The sequence below is a fragment of the Lagenorhynchus albirostris genome, chromosome 6 (genome assembly GCF_949774975.1).
Source record: "Lagenorhynchus albirostris chromosome 6, mLagAlb1.1, whole genome shotgun sequence".
Lineage (NCBI taxonomy): Eukaryota > Metazoa > Chordata > Mammalia > Artiodactyla > Delphinidae > Lagenorhynchus > Lagenorhynchus albirostris.
This window is the reverse complement of record NC_083100.1, coordinates 63,004,425-63,031,933: the sequence shown is the minus strand read 5'-3', so window position 1 is coordinate 63,031,933 and position 27,509 is coordinate 63,004,425. Positions and strand designations below refer to the sequence as shown.

Below are 27,509 nucleotides of genomic sequence, written 5' to 3'. Positions count from 1 at the left end.
TTTAATAACTTTATCTTACTTTACTTTATTTTATTTTATCTTCTTCTTTCTTTCTTTTTCTTCTCCCTTTATTCTGAGCCATGTGGAGGAAAGGGTCTTGGTGCTCCAGCCAGGCGTCAGGGCTGTGCCTCTGAGGTGGGAGAGCCAAGTTCAGGACACTGGTCCACAAGAGACCTCCCAGTTCCATGTAATATCAAATGGCGAAAATCTCCCAGAGATCTCCATCTCAACGACAAGACCCAGCTCCACTCAATGACCAGCAAGCTACAGTGCTGGACACCCTATGCCAAACAACTAGCAAGACAGGAACACAACCCCACCCATTAGCACAGAGGCTGCCTAAAACCATAATAAGGCCACAGACACCCCAAAACACACCACCAGACGTGGACCTGCCCACCAGAAAGAGAAGATCCAGCCTCATCCACCAGAACATAGGCACTAGTCCGCTCCACCAAGAAGCCTACACAACCCACTGAACCAACCTTAGCCACTGGGGACAGACACCAAAAACAACGGGAACTACAAACATGCAGCCTGCGAAAAGGTGAACCCAAACACAGTAAGTTAAGCAAAATGAGAAGACAGAGAAACACACAGCGGATGAAGGAGCAAGGCAAAACGCCACCAGACCTAAGAAATGAAGAGGAAATAGGCAGTCTACCTGAAAAGAATTCAGAATAATGATAGCAAAGATGATCCAAAATCTTGGAAATAGAATGGACAAAATGCAAGAAACATTTAACAAGGACCTAGAAGAACTAAAGATGAAACAAACAACGATGAACAACACAATAAATGAAATTAAAAATACTCTAGATGGGATCAATAGCAGAATAACTGAGATAGAAGAATGGATAAGTGACCTGGAAGATAAAATAGTGGAAATAACTACTGCAGAGCAGAATAAAGAGAAAAGAATGAAAAGAACTGAGGACAGTCTCAGAGACCTCTGGGACAACACTAAGTGCACCAACATTCGAATTACAGGGGTCCCAGAAGAAGAAGAGAAAAAGAAAGGGGCTGAGAAAATATTTGAAGAGATTAGAGTTGAAAACTTCCCTAATATGGGAAAGGAAATAGTTAATCAAGTCCAGGAAGCACAGAGAGTCCCATACAGGATAAATGCAAGGAGAAACATGCAAAGACATATATTAATCAAACTATGAAAAATTAAATACGAGTAACAAATATTAAAAGCAACAAGGGAAAAACAACAAATAACACACAAGGGAATCCCCATAAGGTGAACAGCTGATCTTTCAGCAGAAACCCTACAAACCAGAAGGGAGTGGCAGGACATATTTAAAGTGATGAAGGAGAAAAACCTAAACCAAGATTACTCTACCCAGCAAGGATCTCATTCAGATTTGATGGAGAAATTAAAACCTTTACAGAAAAGCAAAAGCTAAGAGAACTCAGCACCACCAAACCAGCTTTACAACAAATGCTAAAGGAACTTCTCTAGGCAGGAAACACAAGACAAGGAAAAGACCTACAATAACAAACCCAAAACAATTAAGAAAATGGGAATAGGAACATACATATCGATAATTACCTTAACTGTAAATGGATTAAATGCTCCAACGAAAAGACATAGATTGGCTGAATGGATACAAAAACAAGAACTGTATATACGCTGTCTGCAAGTGAACCACTTCAGACCTAGGCACACATACAGACTGAAAGTGAGGGTATGGAGAAAGATATTCCATGCAAATGGAAATCAAAAGAAAGCTAGAGTAGCAATTCTCACAGCAGAAAAAATAGACTTTAAAATAAAGACTATTATAAGAAACAAAGAAGGACACTATATAATCATCAAGGGATCGATCCAAGAAGTTATAACAATTGTAAATATTTATGCACCCAACATAGGAGCATCTCAATACATAAGACAAATACTAACAGTCATAAAAGGGGAAATCAACAGTAACACAATCATAGTAGGGGACTTTAACACCCCACTTTCACCAATGGACAGATCATCCAAAATGAAAATAAATAAGGAAACACAAGCTTTAAATGATGTATTAAAAATGATGAACTTAATTGATATATATAGGACATTCCAACCCAAAACAACAGAATACACATTCTTCTCAAGTGCTCATGGAACATTCTCCAAGACAGATTGTATCTTGGGTCACAAGTCAAGCCTTGGTAAATTTAAGAAAATTGAAATCGTATCAAGTATCTTTTCTGACCACAACGCTATGAGGCTAGATATCAATTACAAGAAAAAATCTGTAAGAAATACAAACACATGGAGGCTAAATAACACACACCTTAATAACCAAGACATCACTGAAGAAATCAAAGAAGAAATCAAAAAATACCTAGAAACAAATGATAATGAAAACATGATGACCCAAAACCTGTGGGATGCAGCAAAAGCAGTTCTAAGAGGGAAGTTTATAGCAATACAATCCTACCTTAAGAAACAAGAAACATCTCAAATAAACAACCTAAGCTTACACCTAAAGCAATTAGAGAAAGAAGAACAAAAAAACTCCAAAGTTAGAAGAAGGAAAGAAATCATAAAGATGAGATCAGAAAAAAATGAAGAAGAAATTAAGGAAACAATAGCAAAGATCAATAAAATTAAAAGCTGGTTCTTTGAGAAGATAAACAAAATTGATAAACCATTAGCCAGACTCATCAAGAAAAAAGGGAGAATATTCAAATCAATAGAATTAGACATGAAAAAGGAAACCGACGCTGCAGAAATACAAAGGATCATGATAGATTACTACAAGCAACTCTATGCCAATAAAATGGACAACCTGGAAGAAATGGACAAATTCTTAGAAATGCACAACCGTCTGAGACTGAACCAGGAAGAAATAGAAAATATGAACAGACCAATCACAAGCACTGAAATTGAAACTGTGATTAAAAATCTTCCAACAAACAAAAGCCCAGGACCAGGTGGCTTCACAAGTGAATTCTATCAAACATTTAGAGAAGAGCTAACACCTATCCTTCTCAAACTCTTCCAAAATATAGCAGAGGGAGGAAAACTCCCAAACTCATTCTACGAGGCCACCATCATCCTGATACCAAAACCAGACAAAGAGGTCACAAAGAAAGAAAACTACAGGCCAATATCACTGATGAACATAGATGCAAAAATCCTCAACAAAATACTAGCAAACAGAATCCAACAGCACATTAAAAGGATCATACACCATGATCAAGTGGGGTTCATTCCAGGAATGCAAGGATTGTTCAATATACGCAAATCAATCAACGTGATACATGTTGCTCAATAGATGCAGAGAAAACTTTCGACAAAATTCAACACCCATTTATGATAAAAACCCTGCAGAAAGTAGGCATAGAGGGAACTTTCCTCAACATAATAAAGGTCATATATGACAAACCCTTAGCCAACATCGTCCTCAATGGTGAAAACCTGAAAACATTTCCACTAACATCAGGAACAAGACAAGGTTGCCCACTCTCACCACTCTTATTCAACATAGTTTTGGAAGTTTTAGCCAAATCAATTAGAGAAGAAAAAGAAATAAAAGGAATCCAAATCGGAAAAGAAGAAGTAAAGCTGTCACTGTTTGCCGATGATGTGATACTATACATAAAGAATCCTAAAGATGCTACCAGAAAACTACTAGAGCTAATCAATGAAGTTGGTAAAGTAGCAGGATACAAAATTAATGCACAGAAATTTCTTGCATTCCTATACACTAATGATGAAAATTCTGAAAGAGAAATTAAGGAAACACTCCCATTTACCACTGCAACAAAGAGAATAAAATATCTAGGAATAAACCTACCTAAGGAGACAAAAAAGACCTGTATGCAGAAAATGATAAGACACTGATTAAAGAAATTAAAGATGGTAAAAATAGATGGAAAGATATACCATGTTCTTGGATTGGAAGAATCAACAATGTGAAAATGACTCTACTACCCAAAGCAATCTACAGATTCAATGCAATACCTATCAAACTATCACTGGCATTTTTCACAGAACTAGAACAAAAAATTTCACAATTTGTATGGAAACACAAAACACCCCAAATAGCCAAAGCAATCTTGAGAAAGAAAAACAGAGCTGGAGGAATCATGCTCCCTGATTTCAGAGTATACTGCAAAGCTACAGTAATCAAGACAGTATGGTACTGGCACAAAAACAGAAATATAGATCAATGCAACAGGATAGAAAGCCCAGAGATAAACCTACACACATATGGTCACCTTATCTTTGATACAGGAGGCAAGAATATACAGTGGAGAAAAGACAGCCTCTTCAATAAGTGGTGCTGGGAAAACGAGACAGCTACATGTAAAAGAATGAAATTAGAACATTCCCTAACACCATACACAAAAATAAACTCAAAATGGATTAAAGACCTAAATGTAAGGCCAGACACTATCAAACTCTTAGAGGAAAACATAGGCAGAACACTCTATGACATAAATCACAGCAAGATCCTTTTTGACCCACCTCCTAGAGAAATGGAAATAAAAACAAAAATAAACAAATGGGACCTAATGAAACTTCAAAGCTTTTGCAGAGCAAAGAAAACCATTAACAAGATGAAAAGACAACCCTCAGAATGGGAGAAAATATTTGCAAATGAAGCAACTGACAAAGGATTAATCTCCAAAATATACAGGCAGCTCATGCAGCTCAGTATCAAAAAAACAAACAACCCAATCCAAAAATGGGCAGAAGATCTAAATAGATATTTCTCCAAAGAAGATATACAGATTTCCAACAAACACATGAAAGAATGCTCAACATCATTAATCATGAGAGAAATGCAAATCAAAACTACAGTGAGATATCATCTCACACAGGTCAGAATGGCCATCATCAAAATATCTACAAACAGTAAATGCTAGAGAGGGTGTGGAGAAAAGGGAACCCTCTTGCACTGTTGGTGGGAATGTAAATTGATACAGCCACTATGGAGAACAGTATGGAGGTTCCTTAAAAAACTAAAAATAGAACTACTATATGACCCAGCTATCCCACTACTGGGCATATACCCTGAGAAAAGCAGAATTCAAAAAGAGTCATGTAGCAAAATTTTCATTGCAGCTCTATTTACAATAGCCAGGACATGGAAGGAACTTAAGTGTCCATAGACAGATGAATGGATAAAGAAGATGTGGCACATATATACAATGGAATATTACTCAGCCATAAAAAGGAATGAAACTGAGTTACTTGTAGTAAGGTGGATGGACCTAGAGATTGTAATACAGAGTGAAGTAAGTGAGAAAGAGAAAAATAAATACCGTATGCTAACACATATATATGGAATCTAAAAAAAAGAAAAGAAATGGTCAGGGGCTTCCCTGGTGGCGCAGTGGTGAGAGTCCGCCTGCCAATGCAGGGGACACGGGTTCGTGCCCTGGTCCGGGAAGATCCACATGCCGCGGCGCGTCTGGGCCCGTGAGCCATGGCCGCTGAGCCTGCGCGTCCGGAGCCTGTGCTCCACAACGGAGAGGCCACAGCAGTGAGAGGCCCGCGTACCTAAAAAAAAAAAAAAACAGATCAAAAGAACCTAGGGGCAAGACAGGAATTAAGATGCAGACCTACTAGAGAATGGACTTGAGGATACAGGGAGGGGGAAGGGTAAGCTGGGACAAAATGAGAGAGTGGCATGGACATATATACACTACCGAATGTAAAATAGATAGCTAGTGGGAAGCAGCCGCATGGCAGAGGGAGATCAGCTCGGTGCTTTGTGACCACCTAGAGGGGTGGGATAGGGAGGGTGGGAGGGAGGGAGATGCAAGAGGGAAGAAATATGGGGACATATGTATATGTATTACTGATTCACTTTGTTATAAAGCAGAAACTAATGCACCATTTTAAAGCAATGATACTCTAATAAAGATGTTTTAAAAAAAAAGACCAAATGCAGCCAAAAATAAATAAATATATTTATTTTTAAAAATTGAATACGATTCAATGTTATGCTATGTTTGAAATATCAGGGCAGTGTTTAGTTCCTTCTCCCTTGAAGCTTATTAAACTCCTTACATAATGCATCTTGTAGTTATGAGTGGCAGCATCATGGACATAAATGAAGAACCTGTTTCTAGAACTAGAAGAGGTGCTGAGTCCTTAATTGCAAGATGCAGTAAGCAACCATGCTTGCTAAACATTTTCTCTCACTGGATTCATCCTTCTGCTCCTGAGACAAGGTGTTCTCCTATGAAATTTATTTAAACCAACTCTATTAGATACTGAGACCTCTATCTATTTATTATCAATATATTAAAGCCAAAAGAGAGCCTTAATAATCCTTCCATCATAGTTATAGATTGTTAAGTAGTACTTTATTCCAAATTTGGCATTGTGAATCAGTGTTTATAATTACTCCCAAAATGGATTCTCATACTGAAATTCTTTAAAGACAATTTAAAATTACATCATGTACAATGGATGTGCTTGTAATTAAAATATTCTCTGACTTATTTTCTTTATATATCTTGTGGTTTGGACTTTATTTTACTATAAAAATTTAATTTTTCATCCTAGTTTTAAAATCCCTTGATGTCCTACTACGTGCAGCTCTGTAACTAAACAGAAAGATCAAAGAGTCTGTAGATCATGGGCAGGTTGGAACGGGACTCAACAGATTCTAGGTTTACGTAAGTGTCAAATAAACAGAAATGTTTGCTAGGTCACATGGTTACCAAATAAAGGACCTTCCGGTTAGGTTTGACAGAGCTATTCTCAGGGCAAGGCAAAGTACCCAAGTTGATACAATCATAAATAATATATAGTCACCAACTTTAAGAAGCTTATAATTTAGTAACAGGATAAGACAACATGACCTGAAATAAGCCTCAATAAGAAAACTGCCATGAAAAGATTCAAATGAAGAGTAATGGGGGATCGAAAATGGGAGTATCAGGGCTGAAGAATGAAGTTCAGTGATTAAGCAAGGATTTGAGGAGGAGGGATGGTCACCTTATGTGAAAGTTAGACTGTACCCACCACAGCAATAGACATCCTGATGAAAAAAATTTAATATTGTTATATGTGTTGATTCTTCTCCTATCTCTTTCATTTTTATGTTGTTTTGAATGATGTTAAAATTAATAGTGTTAATTTTAAATGCACTCTTAAACAATTATTATAAAATTGTATGAACTGAACAAATGCCCATAAAACCTAATCAGTCCCCATTAATTTAAAATTTGTGATAACTTGTATATCAAACATTTATGTTGTCAAACACTTTTGCCAAGGTTACTATAATTTAAGAAGGAGATTTAAAATTTTACAAAAATAGTTTTCAGATATCCTTAAAAATTTTTAAAGGATACCTACATAATCAAATAATCTGCTAAGTACCTGTAATTTGTTTGTGTTTATTAGAATAGTTCATCTAAGAACTATCAATTAAGCCTTAATAGCTCAGTTTTAGTTACCATGTATTCTTAAAAGTATTTAATTAATTTGTGTTTCTTTTAAAATATCATGTAAAACATTATGTAAAATTTAGAGTTTCCATCAGGTCTTAATGGAGTCTCCCATTTAGTTTGACTTAGTGAAATAATACTAGATAAAGGCCTTGAAAATTCATCTTCGCTTAAAGGGCATACAGTAGTCTCCAGGGGAGACTTCTTCCATCCCCCCATGAGCGATCGGTACCTGACCTTTCTGTCCTCTTCATAAGTAGACTTATGATCTACAAGTGCTAATGGAGGTTCAGGTCCCAGGTAAGAAAGCTGAGACTTGGACCGTTGCCGGATGGAAGCTCTGTAAGTAAACAGAAAGATGAATTAGCCTATAAATTATGGGCAGGTTGGAACAGGACTCAGCTGGTTCCGAGTTTACATCACTTGTGTCAAATGAACAGAAATGTTTGCTAGGTTACATGGTAACCAGATAAAGGAGCTTCCTGATAAAGTTTGATAGAGCTATTCTTAAGGCAAAGCTAATCAGTTGCTGTGGACAGCAGGCTAGACCCTGATTCAGAGTATAACCGAGGAGGGAGAAAGAGAAGGGGGGCAAAGTTGTTCCACTAGTCCACCAAAAAAAGGTCCAAGACTCAAATCCACTCCAAACCCACATGGTTCTACTAATTGCTATAATGGCAATGGTCCATCACTGTTACCTCCCTTCTGTTTGTAGGCTGTAGTTTTGTTATCTCTCCTTCTCTCCCTCTCTCTCTTTCTCTTTCACCCTGATATTTGCTTTAGCATAATGCCACCTGGATACAAATGGACCAGTAGGAGGAAAGAGGGCCACTAGTGAGGTTTTCTCCAGGCTATATACTGCCCATAGGGATGGATTCAGTTAACAAATCTCTTATTGAAATATAATTTAACTTGGTGTGTTCATTCATTCACTCGACAGAAGCTTACCGTGCACCTACAACATGCAAACCAGTGCCAGGTGCTTTGGGGGATACAAAGACTGGTCAATTAGAGACTTCTCCCTAAGGGGCTTTATAGAAGAGCAGTGCATGCATCCAACCCTGATGTAAGGGAGAATGTGGTAAGTGCTATAAGGCAGATTTAAATAAACAGTATGGAAATTTAAAGGAAAAAGGAATGTATGTCAGGTGTTACCATAAAAAGTTTCACAGAGGAGGTGGTTAAAGTAGGTTCTGGGTATCTGTAGGCTGGAGGGAAGAGCATTGCTGATTGACAGAACAGTATAAAGAGAAGCATGGAGACAGAGTTACTAGTTATATATACTTAGTATAGAGCAGATACAGGAAGTAATTGATTCAAATTGTTTTGTTTTTTCCCTGAGATTTCTGGGAAGGAGACTCCTACTCTCCTCTAGATTAAACTGAAAGTATGTGACACTGGAAGCTGTTGGCAATTATGTCAAGGAAAGAAGCTTCCTGAAAAATGAATACTGAAAAATAAGTAGAGCAGAGAAGGAAAGAGAAAGAAACCGTATGTATCTTGGACAAATCATCGAAGCCCCAGCCTTGCTTGATGCCAAAGCCTCCTTGGACTATTTATTGAGTTATGTTAACTTATTCTTTCCCTTTAAAGGTTAAACCAGGTTGGCTTAGGTTTTCAGCCATTTACAAATAGAGTCTAAGTGATAGAGGCAATCCTGAAGACTTGAGAGGACAGAAGTTACACTATCAAAGCACTTAATCTGAAGAAGCACTGCGTAAAGAGAATGATTTAGAGATGAGGAGACCTGCATCGGCTGTGGTAGTGTGATCTAGATGGAGCTATTCATAAGTCTCTCTCTGTCATCTGTATGCAGGTGAAGTTAGACTAAAACAAATACCAAGGTGGTGCCTGCCTATTATTGATGCTCATCTAGCCTTCTTGAGAAGGCAGCAACGCATCAACTGCATGACTCTAATTTGTTCCCATGTTCTGTTGATGGCATCGCCGTCCCCTTAGTCACCAGGTTCAACAGGTGCATTTATGTCAAGTCCTCCATCTTCCTTGCTCTTGCTCAAACTATTGCCAAGTCTCACTGTGATCAGGCATGAAACCACACCTCACCCCGATTCCCTGCTACCACACCGGCCTCCGGGACACCCCAATCCCCTCCCACTTGGCCTGAAACTCTGCAGCAATAGAGTCATCTCTTTAAGTTAGGTTAACTAAGGTTGAGAGGTCATCTCCCAAAAGTATGAGAAATAGGTATGTGTCAGCTAGAGAGAGCAGAGTGCATGACAGGGCTGAGACTTAAGGTTATGGGCCTAAATAGAAACTCAGAGCAGTAGAAGCCAAGGTAGGAGTATGTGCAGAAGAAGAGGGCATCAAAATATAGCTGCCTACAGCCCAGTTCTGAGCATGGAAGACCTTGATCCTCGTTCCCTCAAATTTCTACTACTTCATCTTATATTTCTTAAATCTCTCTTTCTCTCATTCCCTGTTGCCCACCATTCCACCTGTCTAGCATAAGCTGTCCCAGTGAGACCATGGGCAGTAAGGGTGTGAGACAGGGGCCTGACCTGCCCCCTCTGGTCTGCCATAAACACCAGCATTAGAATTCTATCACACCCCTTTTCAGAAACTACAACATCTGCCCCTCCCTTCCTCAGAAGCTGAGTGCCACTTCCCACCAAAAATAAAAACAGCTAATTTGGGAATATATGTTCTCTCTGTCAACATTATTATTTAGGAAATTACTGTCATCCATGAAATTGCTCTTGAACCTAAAATACATTACTAAAGAGAGACTTAGGCATCAGAAGGACTGAAGCCAAGGAAATATGATACAAATGAACATTCTAATGAGTCATCTTAAAAAAACGATCTGTCAGCAAACACAATAAGATATTTTTAACAGACCTTCTTACTCAAACTTATAAATCTTTCTCTGCAGGAGGTTAATAGCTACTTTCTGTGTATAGGTGGTATTTCTGTGTTTCTCTTCCCAGTCACCCAGATGGAGAATTTGTGAGAACTAATAGCTAAATAGGAAATATTTATATTAAAAATGGTTATCTGTTCCTAATAGTAAACTGTAAGTAAACTATGTAGAATGGGAAAAATTTTGTTCATCTGAAAAATTAAGAAAATATTAATTTTCTTGTTGACATGACCATGAGATACATCTCCTCTTTGCAACCTTTAATTTAGTGATCAAAAGAGTTGCCTAGTCATTTTCTGTGTTTAAGAAGTTAGTTGGTATCTTCAGATTGTGATTCTAATGACCTTTATAATTTTTTTTCTTCCAATCAGATAAAAAGCTGGTTAAACATAATACCAGATGTCTATAAAAATTGCCTAACATTTTTGGCAATTTTTATATCTTTTATTTTACAGAGAAACATGAAGCTATTGTTTTATTACTTTTCAAATTCAAAAAATTCAATAAAACTAGCATTTCTTAGAATTTTTCTGAATAGACTTGTTCTTAAAAGGAAAAATAAAAATCAGTGAATATTAAAAATAAGTAAATCTGTGTTTGAACTACTTGGAGTTGTTACCTGAATATTATATTTTAAGCTTCTTTAACCATTTTTCAATAAACAATTAGCTGCCTTGAATGAGCAAGTCCTAAACTGAGTCTTTGTTCAGAGCACAGCCTTGAATTAAATGTCCTAGAAATGATAAACTCCATGGTGGAGAAATATGCTGTCAGTCTGTTGCCTACAAATAGTTTCCTACCTTAAGAAAAAAAGATCTTGAATAACATTTTCACAAATATAGACAAATACTCCTGGGCAGAATTATTCTTAATACATAGACTTTTAACATTAAAGGAACTATTTTTTTTTAAACTTTTAAACCAGAATGAAAAGCTAAATTTATAGTCTTGCTATATAGCATGCTCCAAAAATATGCTTTGGAAGTCAATGCCCATGTATTGATCTAGGAAAAAAAAAAATTCATGTTTAGGAAAATTCTCTTTAAACGTCCGACAATGACTCTCTTATTTCATCTAGTTAGAGAATGATTTGACTTTGGATGGGTAACTCTGGGAGCAGAAATATTTGTAATTCAATTACAGCTCAGCAGGTTGAAGAATGAAGCTAAAGGCATCAATTTGACCTCCATTTAAGACAGTGCTTCATACCACAGTTAGCTTTGGGAGACAAGTCTGAAGAGATTTTTTTTAAATCCCCTTTCTAAGCTTAATAAACAACGTTTTAACTACAGAGCATCTTTATCATGACCCCTACCCTCAATAAAATGAGAAGCCAAATTTAAACAAAAAATCTCTATGAATTGGAGACAGAAATGTCAATATAGCAAGCAAGGATTCATTTGCATGTTCATTATTACACAAGACCTGGGGCTGTGCTTAAGTAAGGGCTCTCCAGGTTGTACCTGAGGTATTGCCAGAGGATCTTAGCTGCAGTGGGCTCCTAAGAACATCTGAAAACTTTAAAATCTGCCCCGTGACTTGAGCTTACCTTAAGCTAGCTTGGTAGCTCCCTCTGCTAAAGGTCTGTTTTCTCTCAAGTAAGGTATCTTCAGTTTCATCTTTTCCTATTCAACACAACACAAGTGATCCCTTAGTGCATACAATAAACAGAACCATATCAAAATAAAATTATTATTTACTATATTTCCCTAGCATATCATTACTATGTCTGATGCTAAAACAGTCTATTAACTTTATTGCAATAAATGAAAGTTAGCACTTGTCCAGCACATTCTAACAAAAACAACAACAAAAAAATCAAAATACTGAGCAAGAGTGAATCTTTTGAACTATATGATAGCCTATGTGTTATCACCACAGAAATAGAAAACCTATAGATATAGCCGATATGAACCACAAAACAACTTGTGAGAAGCCTACTAGAGGTGGCAAAAAAAAAAAAGATAGACGCACCAAGTTAAAAAACAAAACCAAAACTTTTCAGAATAAATCACATGTGTTAAACGCATACAGTCATTTTACCCAATAGCGTTCACAAATCCAGACGTGATATGGTAGAGAAAGTTTGGAATGTTTGGTTAACGTAGGTTGAGGTAAACCACCAAACCTGAAAATTCAGATTGAAAAAGAGAAGGTACACTAGGGCCTGAAGTATCTATCTACATTAGTGAAAATAAGCATAAGCCTTTTTAGCCATTGGTTAATTCACTCAGCCAACTAGAGGAGAGCTCCTACTGAGTGCAGGACACTCTAGGAAGACTCTCCTATTTGCAAACTGTGAGGGAAAAAAGGGATGGAATTGAAAGTGCTTCCACAAAAGACCTGTGTTTTAGCTCTATGACTTGATCAATAAATAAACCTCCTGAGCATTGTTCTTTCCTTTATCATCTATATAATGTCTCCCAGGGCTTTGAGGAGAACAAATAAGATACTGTGTATTAAAATGCATAGAAATCCAAAAAACATTATATATAGCTAACTATTTAATATAATGTACAAGCATAATGGAAAAGGCACTTGCCCTTTATGTCTTTTTCATTAAAGGCTTGATCTCCTTGACTTTGCAAAGTCATTAGAGTGAAGTAAACTCCTTTCCTTTCCAACAGTTCTTCATGGGTGCCTCTTTCCACTGCTGTACCACGTTCAAAACCAATAATGACGTCTGCAGCTCTAACCGTGGATAGGCGATGAGCGACAGAAATGATTGTGAGCCCATGCTGAACCTGTAAGAGTGTACAGTGCACAGTTAAGCCAGACTGTAAGACAGAGCTGACATTGACATTTGGGCAGTCTCTGAATCCACAAGTAAGGCAGAGCCTCAGTTCCTGGGAAGATCCTTAAATAGGCTGTACGGACATTAGAAAATGCCAGCGTGCTTTCTTGTGGCTAATAAACGCCATCACATCACATCACACCAATCAGCAACTGGTCCGGTTGCTACTCTTAATCAACAGCTGAAAACCAAAATGGAAATTTCTTAAATCACATATTTTATGTTAGACTTAACAAGATTTAAAATTTTACACGTGCAGCTTTTAGAAGCACATCATAATGTCTTCCATTCAACTGTGAGGAACATAGTGGGGAGCCAATATGTTCCAGATGGATACACTGACCCATGTAGTCCTTCTCTGTCCCTCTTTCTGTCTCTCCTCTCTCTACAGCTGCCTTTCCTACAGCAACACAAGAATTTCCACACAGACTTATGAAAGGAATTCAGACTTTCAACAAACCTTACTCAGTGCCTCTTGCACCATGGCTTCACTCTCATTGTCCAGTGCCGAGGTGGCCATGTCCAAAAGTAGGATCTTCGGGTTTCGGACAAGGGCTCTAGCAATGGCTAGTCTTTGTTTCTGGCCGCCACTCATCTGGCCTCCTCCTTCTCCAACAAGAGTGTCAAATTGCTAGGAAGAAGGTGACATCAGTAATGAAGAGGAAGAATTTGAAGGATCCTGACCGATTCTTTACAAAGGTCCTTTCTAGCTTCCTCCTCAAGCATGAATTTTCACAGGTCTGCCTTTCACTTAAAAAGACTCTTTCCTGAAACAGGGTATTATCTATTCAATATTTGTGTATAAAATAAAGATACTGACTTATCCTTTCATTCTGGGATGTAAAAATGTTCCTCTTTAGCTCAACTTCAAATAAAATGTTTCCACCACAATAAAAGTGGATCAGGGTCCTGAAAATCCATCTTAGAGGATTAGAGCATGTATCAAAGCATTGTCTCTTTTCTCTAGCTAGAAAATACAGAAAAACACAACGCTAAAACTGTCTATATATTATGAATGAAAGATCAAAGTAGCTTTAAAATCATTATCATGAATAGCAAACAGTTACTGAGTATCTTGCATGTCTAGCGTTATACTGGAATCTCACAATGGGGCACTGTGGTCAGACTTTTATCTTGCTTATTATTAGCCAACATGAGTTGAGCGCCTACCATGTAGAAAGCATGAATCTGAGCCCTCTACACATATCATCATATTTAGTCCTCACAGATGCCACATGAGGTAGGTACTATTATTCTGCTCAGTTGATGCATAAGGAAATACTGGAGCCTAAGGGGGCAAAGTAACTTGCCCAAGTTCATAAGGCTTGCAAGTAGAGAAGCTGGCATTTGTATGGAGGCAGACTGATTCTAAAGCTTTATACTTTTTAACCACTAGGCTATATAATACTCACAGCTGTGAGTATTGTATCCTATTCATACAAACATTTTAGAAGGCTGAGTAGGAAATATTCTAGAGCACGGACTCTGGAGCCAGACCACCTGGATGAGATCCTTGTCTCTCCTGCCTTGAGCAAGTGATTTGATCTCTTGGAACCTCAATTCTCCATCGGTAGATGCGGATAATAATAGTAGCTGCCTGACAGGATGATTGTGAGAGTTAAATGAATTAACAGATGTAAAGTGCTTAGAACAGTGCCTGATATGTAGTAAGCGCTAACTATGTGTAAACTAGCAATAATAACTCTTCCATTTAGCAGACCACTGGCCGCGAAATCCGTACAAGTATATTACTAGGGAGTTGGTTTTTGTTGTCGTGTTGTATAAAATGAAGATGAATGAGGAGATTTTGAATATGTGAGATACAGTACTGAAGACAGTATTAGCTGCCCAAGCACAAGAAAATTAGAGAGGAGTGACAATGATAGCCATCAAAAGGGCATTGTGAAAGTTACTGCCACATGACAAACTTATCATCCGCTTAGACAAATGCTTAATAGACAGAATAAGGAAATTGTATCTGGGTCAAAGGAGCTTTTAAAAGAAAGCTACCCCAGTCTGGTAGGTTTTTGATATATTAACAACAACGTATTTTCAGACAAAGGCGAGAAACTCAAGATACATTTCTGGGCATAAAATTAAAACATGACATTAAGATTTTAATAATTTAGGAATCAAATGAAAAGAAATGCACATTACTGTGTAATTTTTTTGCCTCCTATGACTTCTGGGTTTCCCTCTGGAATGAGAGGCTAGGGATACCTGTGGCAGGTCCATGATGAAGCTGTAGGCATTGGCTTCCTTGGCAGCTCGGACTATATCTTCCATCGTTGCATCTTCTCTGCCATAGCGAATATTCTCTGCAATGGTGGTGGAAAACAAAACAGGCTCTTGCTCCACTATCCCGATCTGAGCTCTAAGCCACTGAATGTTAAGAGAGCGAATGTCATGGCCATCCAAGGTCACCTAGAGAACAAGAATACAAAGTCACTTCTCTTGGAATCCTTCAGAGTTCTGAGTCATACTATTAGGTTGTACTTGACCTATGGGGAGAAAAAAAAGAGACCAACGAGATTGTGAAAGAAACAATTCCTCTTACAATGTGGTTGTTAATATAAGGATGACAACATAAACTGAAATCAAGTATAGCTGTAGGACAATTTGCTGTAGAAACACAATTGGTATAAAGCTCACTTGATATAGTTTAACATGATTGGCCCAGGAGTAGAAAAGTTTTTAATTCCTTAATAAAGAGTAGAGTCAGTTATTCACCATACTTTGAATATTTTTATCTTTTGACTTGAGGCCAAAATGAACTTCAAAAGACACAATGAAAATAAGCAATGATCTCTATCTTGTATATATATGTTTAGAACAAAATCTTACTTTCTGGCCAGACTCATCAAATGACACTTGGCTGTTCAAAAGCAATTGAAACTGTAAGTGTGGTAAGTAAATAAATATTACTATTAGAAAAAAGTAAAAATTTTACATCAAGAAAACATGATCTCTATATATTCAGAACATAGTTATGGTGGTATGTAGCAAAGAATACCCAATCAGAGAACGAAGTGTCTGTGAAGAAAGAGAACTCTATCACATTTGCCATGTCACTCTGACAGTATATGCATTATATAGAGCTCATTGCATGGAAGTCATTTAATGTACAGTCAAATGATCCTATCTAAAGGCATCAAGGAGATGTTAACAAGAATGATTTTGAGGCAGAGTGAAAAGAGCATAGCCTTTGGCATCCAACAGATCTGGGTTCAGATCTCAATCTCTCTCCTTCCTCATCTGCAAAACGGGCATATTTATCTTTGGAGGTCACTGTGAAAATAAGTGATGATTTTCATAAAGCACTTGACATATAATATTGATAAATAGCAACTATCAATATTTTTTTTTAGTTTCAATCTATGTTGATAGTCAGACAAACACAAGGAGAAAGAAACAGTAGTTTTTTAACCTAACTTCTCAAAGCAATAATCGAGAGCTGTTCTCTGTTAATTCTGGTCATGTAAGCTTTCTTATACTTAGCGTTTGGAGAACCTTAGGGAACAATAATAATTTTGTTACAATAAGAAGAAAGAAATGGAAATGTTCCCTCACTGAAGAGGCAGCAATACCATTTTGAATGTATCTGCACATTCAGTTACATCACTGAGCATATGGACTGGTTATTTATCGAACACAACCACCATGGAGGGAATTAGTCCAGTTGGTACCGTCAAAAATCACTGTCAACTATGCAGATGTCAGGATGGTCTCGTGTATGCTAGGCCTTTGTGTCTGACCAATGTATAACCATTTGCAATTTCCTATCCCCGTGGATTAAGAAGTTTCTAGAAAATACCCACCATGCCTTCACTGGGGTCATAGAATCGCTGAATGAGCTGCAGTGCCGTGCTTTTCCCAGCTCCACTGGATCCTACCATAGCTGTCATTTCCCCTGATTTAATGACCATGCTTAAGTTATTTAAAATCTGCAGAGAAAGGAAAAGAGCAATGTTCAGATTGCTGTCAATTAGGCTACAAGTTAGAATGCTTTGTGAGGACACTGTGTATGTGTTTACTTATGCCCTCACAGCAATATCCACTGATTTCCCTCAATAACCAGAAAAATTAGTAAACAATGCCTAGGATGTGGTTTTAGCATTTAGCACATTACTTAGTAATAAACACTGTTGAAGTAAATAAGCCAGGCCGAATTTGAAAAGTATGTTCTAGAATCTAATTTAAAATGTTTCTGACACGTCAGGATACCTCAAGGAGACTGTCCCAATTAGCTTAGGGGAGAAAGCCACTTAGCAGTAGAAGACTTTATTAAAACAAACTACTGGCATTGGGGATAGAAGATAAAACAGAAATGACATAAATGTATTTCAATTCAACTGGTATTTGTTGAACAGCTATTAGGAACTAGCTCTGAACAGATATTATAAATGAAGCTTTCAGTCATCTGTTCAAAAATCTTTACTGGGTAAGTACTACCTTGTGATCTATATTTCACAAAGCACTTTTACATATGTTGACATTTAATGTTTATATATATATATATATAGTGCTATATTACAGTAATCAAAAATATACTTCAGAAATGTTATCAGAAAATATGTAACTATGTTTTATATACAGATATGTATGAGGTGTGTGTGTGTGTGTGTGTGTGTACATATATATATATTTACCTACATTATAAGTATGTAGTATTAGAATTAAGTTGCATGGGATTGAGTTCTGTGGGGGTAATAGAAATAGTATTAAGAAAGGGTAGCTAACTATGGAAAACAGTACAAAGTTTCCTCAAAATATTAAAAATGGAACTGCCATATGATCCAGCAATTTCACTTCTGTGTATTTACTGGAAGAAAACAGAAACAATAATTTGAAAAGATACATGCATACCAGTGTTCATTGCAGTATTATTTACAATAGCCAAGATATGGAAGCAACCTAAGTATCCATCAATAGATGAATGAAGAAAATGTGGTATACACATATAAACACACACACACACACACACACACACACACACACACACACACACACAATGGAATATTACTCAGCTCTAAAAAATTAAATCTTGCCATTTGTGACAACATGGATAAATCTAGAAGGTACTATGCTAAGTGAAATAAGTCAGACAGAGAAAGACAAATACTGTATGATCTTACATGTGGAATCTAAAAAACAAAATAAGCAAACAAGCAAAACAAAATGAAAATAGACTCAGAGATACAGAGAACAAAGGAGTGGTTCCCAGAGGGGAAAATAAGTGAAGGGGATAAAGAAGTACAAGCCTGCAGTTATAAAACAAAGGCACGTGGATATAATATACAGCATAAGGAATATGGTCAATAATATTGTAATAACTTTGTATGGGGACAGATGGTTACTAGACTTATTATGGTGATCATTTCATAATGTATGCAAATGTCAAATTGCTATGTAGTATACGTGAAACCAGCACAATATTGTACATCAACTATATTTCAAATAAAAAAATAAAAAGAAAGGGTGGCTAAAGATACTCCTTAAAAATGAGGGATAAGTCTCCTCCCAAAGCCAGTTCATTTGGGGAGTAGATCCTAGTTTTCCTGTGGGGTAAATTGGCTTTAAAGATATTTGCTCAGTAGGTGCGGGAAAACTGTAAATTTTCTTCACCGTGTGCCCTGGACAATCACCTAGTACAAGACATGTGACCATAATATCACAAGATTGCCTTTCCTTCAGGGACGGATCTAGAGATCCTTGTGAACTTATGGATAGGAAATAAAAAACGTCAAAGACAGCAGCTTTCCTTTGCCACTTCATACCCTACCCACTCAGTGTCCCGCCTCCTGCAGGCTTTAAGGAGGTGGTTGATAAGCCATCCTTCTGGATTGTTCTGATTGTTTTGCAGTTTGTTTAGCTTGTACTCACAGTGACAGGATCTGCTACTCATCTTAACAGAGCATCACTCAGTTGACTTAACCTGAATGTGCTACCAGACTGTGTTCCCACCAGAGAGATTTGCATATATTATTATCACAAGGAATACGGTTTGTGGCCTGAGGAATGACAAGACACCTGAGGTCACTTCCAGAGAAACATGTCTCCCTGCCTTGTTCCTGGAAAATAAGTCACGCTTCATGAAAACAATTATTCTGTGGCTCTGGAAATGAATCATCAAAGAAGAAATTGGCACTTACCTTCACCTCTGGTCTGGAAGGATAGTGGAAGGTCACATTATGGAATTCAATTTCACCCTTAATTCGATCCAACTTGTAACCATCTTCTGACATGCAGTCAATGAGGGGTTTCTGGAGTAGAATATAAAAGGAATATAGCGACAGCATGTATTATATGCATTTACTGTCCATCTCAGTTTGAACTGATTCATAAAACAGAACAACAACCAGGTTAAACACTGCAGTGATATGCCAAAGATAAGTTGCTTCCACATTAAATATGCATTAATGACAGTAATAATATTCACTACCATTCACTGAGAAATTAATGTGAGATTATTACTATTATAATTACTATTACTATATAGTAGTATTAATATATTACATATATTTATATATAACCAAACTTACATAAATAATTAATATACAATTAATTATAATTAATATAAAATGTCAATGATCATATAATTGGTATAAAATATTATCACATTAATTTAATTAATTAGTATTTACTGTATACTACTATGATATATTATTACATAATGACAATAAAATAATATAATAGGTTGGCCAAAAAGTTCGTTTGGGTTTTTCCATAAGATGTTATGGAAATATATAGTATTGATCTATAATTAATATATTAGTATATAATATATTGATATTATTATGGAGTATTGTAAATTGAGATACCACAGAAGACAATGTACAAGGTGTTTTAATATGCTTTTTTCATTTATGTAATCATCACTGTAACCTAACTAGACAGGTGATACGCCCATTTGTTCACTTGAGGAAGTAGAGGCATCTCAAGAGGCCAAGGTCCAGTAGTACCCAACATTTAAGTATCTATTGTAGATGATGATTAAAACTAACGTTCTCAAGTGGTGTCTTCAAATATACCAACTTTCAACTGATATGCTGAATTCCACCTCTGTTGTTGTTAGTGGTGAGCCTAATTCAGAACTTAACCATGTTGTTAGGTCATCAGACAAGAGTGAGGGTCATCTCCATCTACCAGAACACTCCAGGGTCAACTTCTTCCCTCTACCTCACTAGTGAGAGAAATTCATCATCATATCTCTATTTGGGGCTACAGTGTCATCTATTTCTTCTTCTTTGGTCTCTAGTAAAAATAATTTTTAAATGCCTTAATTTTTTGTAATCGTTTCAGGGGCCTCTCAGACTCGTCATCTTACTTGAGCATGCAACAACCCTAAGAATGAGGTAGACTTTGGATAGCTCTATGTGGTTTTCAACAATCTTTTTATACCCCAATAAATGAAACCCCAAAATATAAAACAACATATTGCCACCTCCCCCCTTCTGTTCTTGAATTTTGACCTCTCTAGCTTGACCACTGATGTCCTTCAATAACTTAACCAGGGAAATCCTAGCCAGGCTGCCAGGGTCCTTTACAAGCCTGTAGACTTTCTGTCACATTCAGAAGTTAATCTAATCTTATGAACTTGGTCTTAAAGTCCTGCGTGATCTGGCCCCTTCCCATTCCTCCAGCCTCTGTCTCTTGCTCACTCTGTTCAGTCACACTGACTTTTAGTTCCTTGCACTCACCAAGCCCTTTTCCAACCTGGAGATCTCTTCCATGGATACCTCCCTGCTCTCACCTCTCAGGCATCTCCCCTCCCACGAGTCCCCTTTTGCATGGCTGACTCACCTCCTTCGCTTCTCAGCTCAGAAACGGTGTCACTGTCACTGTCACTCAATTTATTGAGTGATGGATTGTCACTCAATCCATCCCCTATCCCAACCACTATCACACTGACCTATTTTATTTCCTTGCTTTTACTTATCACCGTCTAATATTATCTTATCTTTGAATGTGCCTACTTCGGTATTGCCTATTTCCCATATGATGTGAGAGCAGGGGCCTTAGTTGTTCCATTTCACTCTTGCACTGCCAGCTCAGAATGGGGTCTGGCTCATGACAGCACTTATTTAGTACTGCTGAATTAAGGGCATTGTGATAGTTTCTCATATTTTTTAACATTGAGGATAAATTCCTCGTGACTTCATTCCTCCCCCCAGCCCCAACCTGCTAATGGCCTTTACTTTTGGCTTTTACGTACCCGGTCCATTGTCTCAAAAATGCTGGTGGCTGCTGCACGGCCAGCCGCAAAGGCTTCCAAACAGGAAGAGGCATTGCCAAGATTTAAAGCTCCTACTATGACACTGAGGAAAATCTGTAATAAAAAGAGACAAACATAGTTTTCATCAATTTGTACATAGTCTTCACTGTCATTTGGGCTGCCCATGTGAACTCAAAGATTTCTCAGAAATATTCTTCTGTGGGAGTTTGAAAGCTAAATAGCTCTTTGGAAACACTAGGAACAGTTTTTGTTCTGCAAAGTATCTCCAATTTTTCTACTGTTTTGATTTAAAAGACTACATTATTTTTGATTGAACATCACTATTCTACAAAGAAGAACATGTTTTTAGATCAGTAAGAGGTCTAAACAAGGCAGCACATAGACACTGAGTGGGTTAGAGTAGTGATACGATAATTGATTCATTATATAATCAGCCTTATAATGTTAAAGACTTCTGGTTAAAGGGTTGTTGAAATGATAAAGACACTGTGACTAGCTTGATTGTCCTAGAGACTGGTATATGCAAAATATGCCTACTACTACTGCTACTGCTATATTCCTGCTACTAGTGAACTAGTTTTTAGGATAACTACTGCTATACTAGTACTAGCAATAATAACAATAATAGTAAGGTATGTGTTTAAGTGCTCTACTCGTATTACTTCATTTAATCCTTACAACAGAAGAGGAAACAGAGGTGTATGGAGGCTGCCTAACTTACCCAGTGTCTCAACGTGTATTAAGGGGTAGAGCATTATTTGAATTCAGGCTCTTGACTGACATTTTGTCCAGCTCCCAGGCTCATCTACTGCTGCTGCACACAAGTGGAGTGGCCAGGCTCCTGTGCAGAGCTGGTGAAGCTCTTCTTTGACTCACCAACCTGGCCATCTCATTAAGTTAGGGGAAGGCTACCTGATCATGATCAGATGTTCCTACCCAACAGCACTCTGTTTTGCTTTGTTTTGTTTTGTTTCTAACATCTTTATTAGAGTATAATTGCTTTACAAGGATGTGTTAGTTTCTGCTTTATAACACAGTGAATCAGTTATATATATACATATATCCCCATATCTCCTCCCTCTTGCGTCTCCCTCCCTCCCACCCTCCCTATCCCACCCCTCTAGGTGGTCACAGAGCACCGAGCTGATCTCCCTGTGCTATGCGGCTGCTTCCCACTAGCTATCTATTTTACATTTGGTAGTGTATATATGTCCACGCCACTCTCTCACTTTGTCCCAGCTTACCCTTCCCCCTCCCCATATCCTCAAGTCCATTGTCTAGTAGGTCAGCACTCTGTTTTTAATCAGAGCTGTTTATAAAGAAGCAAAGAGGCAATTCGTCATGTTGGCCTCTAGGAGAAGCACAAGACTTCACCCTTTCAACCAAAGAATGAGCTTTAGTCACGTGACTCACATGGAGGCTGTTTCGTTGGCCACCATGTATTGAGGACTGGAGTTATTTTCTGAGCTAAAATAAAGGTTGGCACCTGCATGAATGTAGTCTTTTTCGGGTAATCAAATGAACCTAGTCTGTAGTGGTTTCATGAGCTGGATTCTTCCCATGGGTTATATAGCACATCAGGGCAAAATACCTGAGTCCCTCCCCATTCTCTTTCTCCCTTATGGCTGGACCATGGGGCTTCTCAAAGCCAGTCAGGCATCTCCTCCCTCTCAGTAACCTCTCTATTCCATATATCCAGATGCTGTGGGCCAGCTCCTTCTTGCCTTCTCCCTGAATTCTCTATTCTATGCATGGGGACAAACATTCTCTCTTCAACTGTCCTTCATCTGTCCATCTGTCCTTTTCCTTAATTATGGCAGGTACTTCCTCCCATTGGCAGATTACTTACTCTCTCAAGCCCCAGTAGTTCATTATCTGTAACACAGGGATAATGATTGCATATACCTCAAGGGATTGTTATGAGAAGTAAATGATAATGTGTGTAAAGGTGATTAATCCAATGTCAGCCACATAAATAACAGTGATGATGATGATGAAAGAAGTGAGATTCCACACTTAGGAAGTGAGAAGATGAACAGACAGAGCAGTACTTGTGGTCTAATTTGTGTTAAGACCACCCTCATCAGAGGTCTTTCTAACTGAGCAAAAGAAGCCCCACATGTCCTAGTTCAGGGGTCAGTAAACACTTTCTATAAAGGGCCAGTTAGTAAAGAGTTTAGACTTTTTAGACCATATGGGCTGAAGCTATTATTCAACTCAATTCCTCGACTATGTAGTACAAAAGCAGTCATAGACGGTAGGAAATGAATGACTGTGGCTATGTTCCAATAAAACTTTATTTACAAAAACGGGCCACAGGCTGGATTTAACTTGTGGGCCATGGTTTGCTGATTCTAGACCAACTCACTAGTGGCCTGAACTGAAGTTTAGAGTCAAACCCTTGCTCAGCCTGGCTCTGCAAGCACTACCTCAAGCAAACATCTCTCTCGGGGTCCTCAGGGAAAGAGGGAGTGAGACAGACAGAGGTACACATCCTAATACCATCGCAGTAGCTAACACACATCATTTCTCACCCCAAATATCTCACTCTTCAGCCCTGTGGACTGTGGTGTGGGAAGAGGGAGGGCAAAAGAGACCTCTGGGGAATAATTTATCTGTGGGTGTGCTGTGCTGGAGAAAAGGGGATCTGTTCATAGAAAATAAACTTATGGTCACCAAATGGGAGAGTGGGGGAGGGATAAATTAGGAGTTTGGGACTAATGGATACACATTACTATATATAAAATAGATAAACAACAAGGTCCTACTGTAGAGCACAGGGACTTATATTCAATATCTTGTAATAACCTATAATGGAAAAGAATCTGAAAAAATATATATATACATATACATATATAAAAAACGGAATCACTTTGCTCTACACCTGAAACTATCACAACATTGTAAATCAACTAGAGTTCAATTAAATAAGTAAATAAATAAATTAAATTAAAAGGGATCTGTGGCCCCTTGGAAGAGATTCAGAAACAGGAAAACAGTAGTTAATGGGTCAAGCCTCAGAGTCACAGGGATCTGAGCTCAAATCCCACCCTGTGCTATCTGGCATATATTTCTCAACCTCATGGCTCCATTTCATTTTTAACTGGTAGCATAATGGCATCAATCACAGAGTGAAGTTGTGAGTATTACACATGGTAATTATATTAAATACTGCACTCAGTGCTTGACACCTTGTATACACTGAATAATGTTCCTCTCTATTACTGCTGTTACTTTTTCATTATCGAGTCCTGAAACTTAAGAGGGGCATGAAAGAGCAGCCATCAGCACCATTCAGTGCGCTTTCATCTTTTTTTCGTAATAGATCATAGAGTATGTTTTTTGTCCATGTACAAGTGATACTAATTACAGTCATTTATGTGAAATACTTACCATTTATGCCCAATTACCGTGCAGCCAATAATGATTTTGTGCATCACAAAATGTGTTAGATTAACTAATTGTTAATTAGTTTAATGCATTAAAAACACTCAACTCAGCTTATGCAAACTCAGCCTTTATAGTTTGTTGCTCAGAGCATGGCCAAAAAAGTGCATGCACGCTCAAGAGAAAGAGAGAGAGAGGGAGAGAGAGAACCACAAAGGGAATGCTTACCAATGATTATACTGTTAAAGAATGTCTCTCATCTTCCCAAAGAAAAGTTTCTTAAGACGTAAGTGGAGGCTTGCAAGTAAAAGTTTAGGAAAAGGAGGTGAGGTTAGTTATTGATGATTAAAATGTTAGAGACACATAGTGTGCCATGTCTGCACAGAGTAAGTACTCAAGAAATATCAGTTGAGAGAAGGAATTCTTTACAGAAGGTATAGAGTAGCCTATAATCCAACGGGCAGGAAACTTGAAGGTGAGAACTTGTTCAATGAGTTAAACAAGGACGCCGTTAGACCGAGGTGGCTTTAATGCCACCTAATGTGGCAGCCTACATAAGCGACCAGAACCTAAGCCTGCATGCCTAAAGGCTAAGAAATCAAAACCTAAGGACAACCAATCACGAACAGCCAATTAGGCTTTCCCCAATAAGGCAACTACTTAAGCTACAGTCGATCAAATAATTCCCTTGCTTTGCTTCCTCCTCTTCTCTATAAAAGTCTTTCCCCTAGCTTTTATTAATAGACCCCCTCTAACCACTTCTGGTTTGGTGTGCCCAATAGGAGTTATTTTTTCTCAAACAAACTTCTAAAAATTTTAATATGCCTCAGTTTATCTTTTAACAGAACCATAAAATTGGATCTTCGCTGAAGAGAGTTACCAAGGGTAACTCAGTGGTAATTCAGTGATTCCAACTGGAATTGTGTATTTTCAATACCATTTTTTCATTTTGCCCTCTGAACCGTTATTTGTACACACTTCTGTCCCCTCCTTGCAGGCAAGGAATCAAAAGAAGGATGTCTTTTCTCAGTGCATATCTTTCTGCAGAGCGAGCAGATACAAGCTGCTGAGACTAAAGTCAACTACTGATATTTCTAGTTTATTAAAGCTGAAAGTTCTTAAGAATCATTAGGTCAATAAAGACAAAGGACTTTACAGTCAGATTTTAGACCTGCAGTACTTTCACTGGCTTTTCAAATGTGCAAAGCTATATTAAAGTTATTAAGAAAGTGGTTAAATTACGATAATAGTAACACTTTCCATCTTTGCTATCCCTTTAAGGTTTACAAAATATTTTAACATGATTTATCATATTTAATTTTTAAAACAAACTTCAAGTGATGCCAGCTGTTTATCTTTCAAAGAAAAACTGAATTTTAAAAAGTCATTCTTAGTATATTACCATGCTCTTAATGAAATAAAGTCAGTGCCTTAGAATGATTATGGTCTGACCTCTAATAATCATTTCTATTTGCAAGTGAAATTTCTTTTCAACTTTCCCTAGATATGTATTTATATAAAAGCAGTAGGTCTTTGTTTTGTTTTGTTTTTTTGCGTACACGGGCCTCTCACTGTTGTGGCCTCTCCCGTTGCGAAGCACAGGCTCCGGACGCGCAGGCTCAGCGGCCATGGCTCACGGGCCCAGCCACTCCGCGGCTTGTGGGATCTTCCCGGACCGGGGCACGAACCCGTGTCCCCTGCATCGGCAGGCGGACTCTCAATCACTGCGCCACCAGGGAAGCCCAGCAGTAGGTCTTAAGTTGCAGGCTTCTGGCTAGCAAATTTCTGGTGCACAAAATTTTGGTATTTTGCATTATTTAATTGATGCCTGTCCTACCTAGAATCTGGAGCCAAAATATTTTTTTTAAGAATCTTATATGAAACCACTTCCATGCTTTTTAAATTAATATAATTTATTGAATAATTAACAGACCAAATGGAACATATATTTCACGTTTTACCTCCCTGACCTCATGGAGCTTACTGTGTGAGGGTGGGAAGGGACAGGAACAAATGTGAATAAATGCAAGTGTTCAGATTCATTCAAGGACTCTGAAGGAAAAGTTCAGCAAACCATGCAGGAGAATAAAAGATTGCATGAGCATGGAAGACCTGACTGGGGAAGTGCCATCCACTTGGGAATTTGAACAATGACAACAGTCTAACGGTAAGGAGAAGGGCTGTAAGCTAAGGAGGAAAGGTGAGCGGGAGAAAGAGCTTTCCCTGACTCCATCCACACCTGCTATTCACTGTCGAGGTCCCTGTCCTCTGCAGCATATAATACCATCGTCATTACGCATTATGTGATTATTTATTGTTTAGCTTCCCCACTAAACTGTAAATTCCATCAAGGCAAATATCACATTTCTTTTGCTCACTACCAAATTCTCTACACTTTGTATGAGTCTGGCATATAGTAGATGCTCAATAATTAATTCTTGAAAGGACAACTGAAAAGATACCGGAAATTAAAGTAGCCAAGGCATTAGCTATAGCATGGCTACAGTGCAAGTGAAAATAAAATATACTTGTATTACCTGTCCAGTTGAGGATATTATTGGCTTTGTATTTTAGTAACTATGAGTGAGTGTATTTAACAACTATGTCCATTAGCACATATCTTATGCCATTATTAAGCTCAACCACATAAGCTGTTAATTTTTAGCTAGGAGATCCCTGACTTTCCATTTTCCTCTTTTGGACTCAATCAGAAAAATCATTGCTTTACAGCTATAATATCTCCTGTTGATTGGAAAGCATGAAATCACGAGGCTCACGAACTCAAATGCTCAGCATCC

General features: G+C 37.8%; 1 protein-coding gene across 3 annotated transcripts in view; it reads right to left on the bottom strand.

Annotated features, from left to right (window-relative positions):
- ABCB11 (ATP binding cassette subfamily B member 11) overlaps positions 1-27,509 on the bottom strand; it is an 82,318-nt gene that overhangs the window by 25,875 nt on the left and 28,934 nt on the right. For 2 of the 3 annotated variants that reach the window (XM_060151456.1, XM_060151455.1), the window contains exons 10-17: positions 21,304-21,417; positions 19,241-19,351; positions 16,907-17,032; positions 15,309-15,512; positions 13,549-13,719; positions 12,837-13,038; positions 11,844-11,913; positions 7,651-7,753 (exon numbers count right to left, since the gene is read on the bottom strand). In XM_060151456.1, the coding sequence (XP_060007439.1) occupies positions 7,651-7,753; positions 11,844-11,913; positions 12,837-13,038; positions 13,549-13,719; positions 15,309-15,512; positions 16,907-17,032; positions 19,241-19,351; positions 21,304-21,417 (1,101 nt within the window). Of the gene's footprint in view, positions 1-7,650; positions 7,754-11,843; positions 11,920-12,836; positions 13,039-13,548; positions 13,720-15,308; positions 15,513-16,906; positions 17,033-19,240; positions 19,352-21,303; positions 21,418-27,509 lie in introns of all 3 variants that reach the window. The other variant, XM_060151454.1, reaches the window with a different exon arrangement.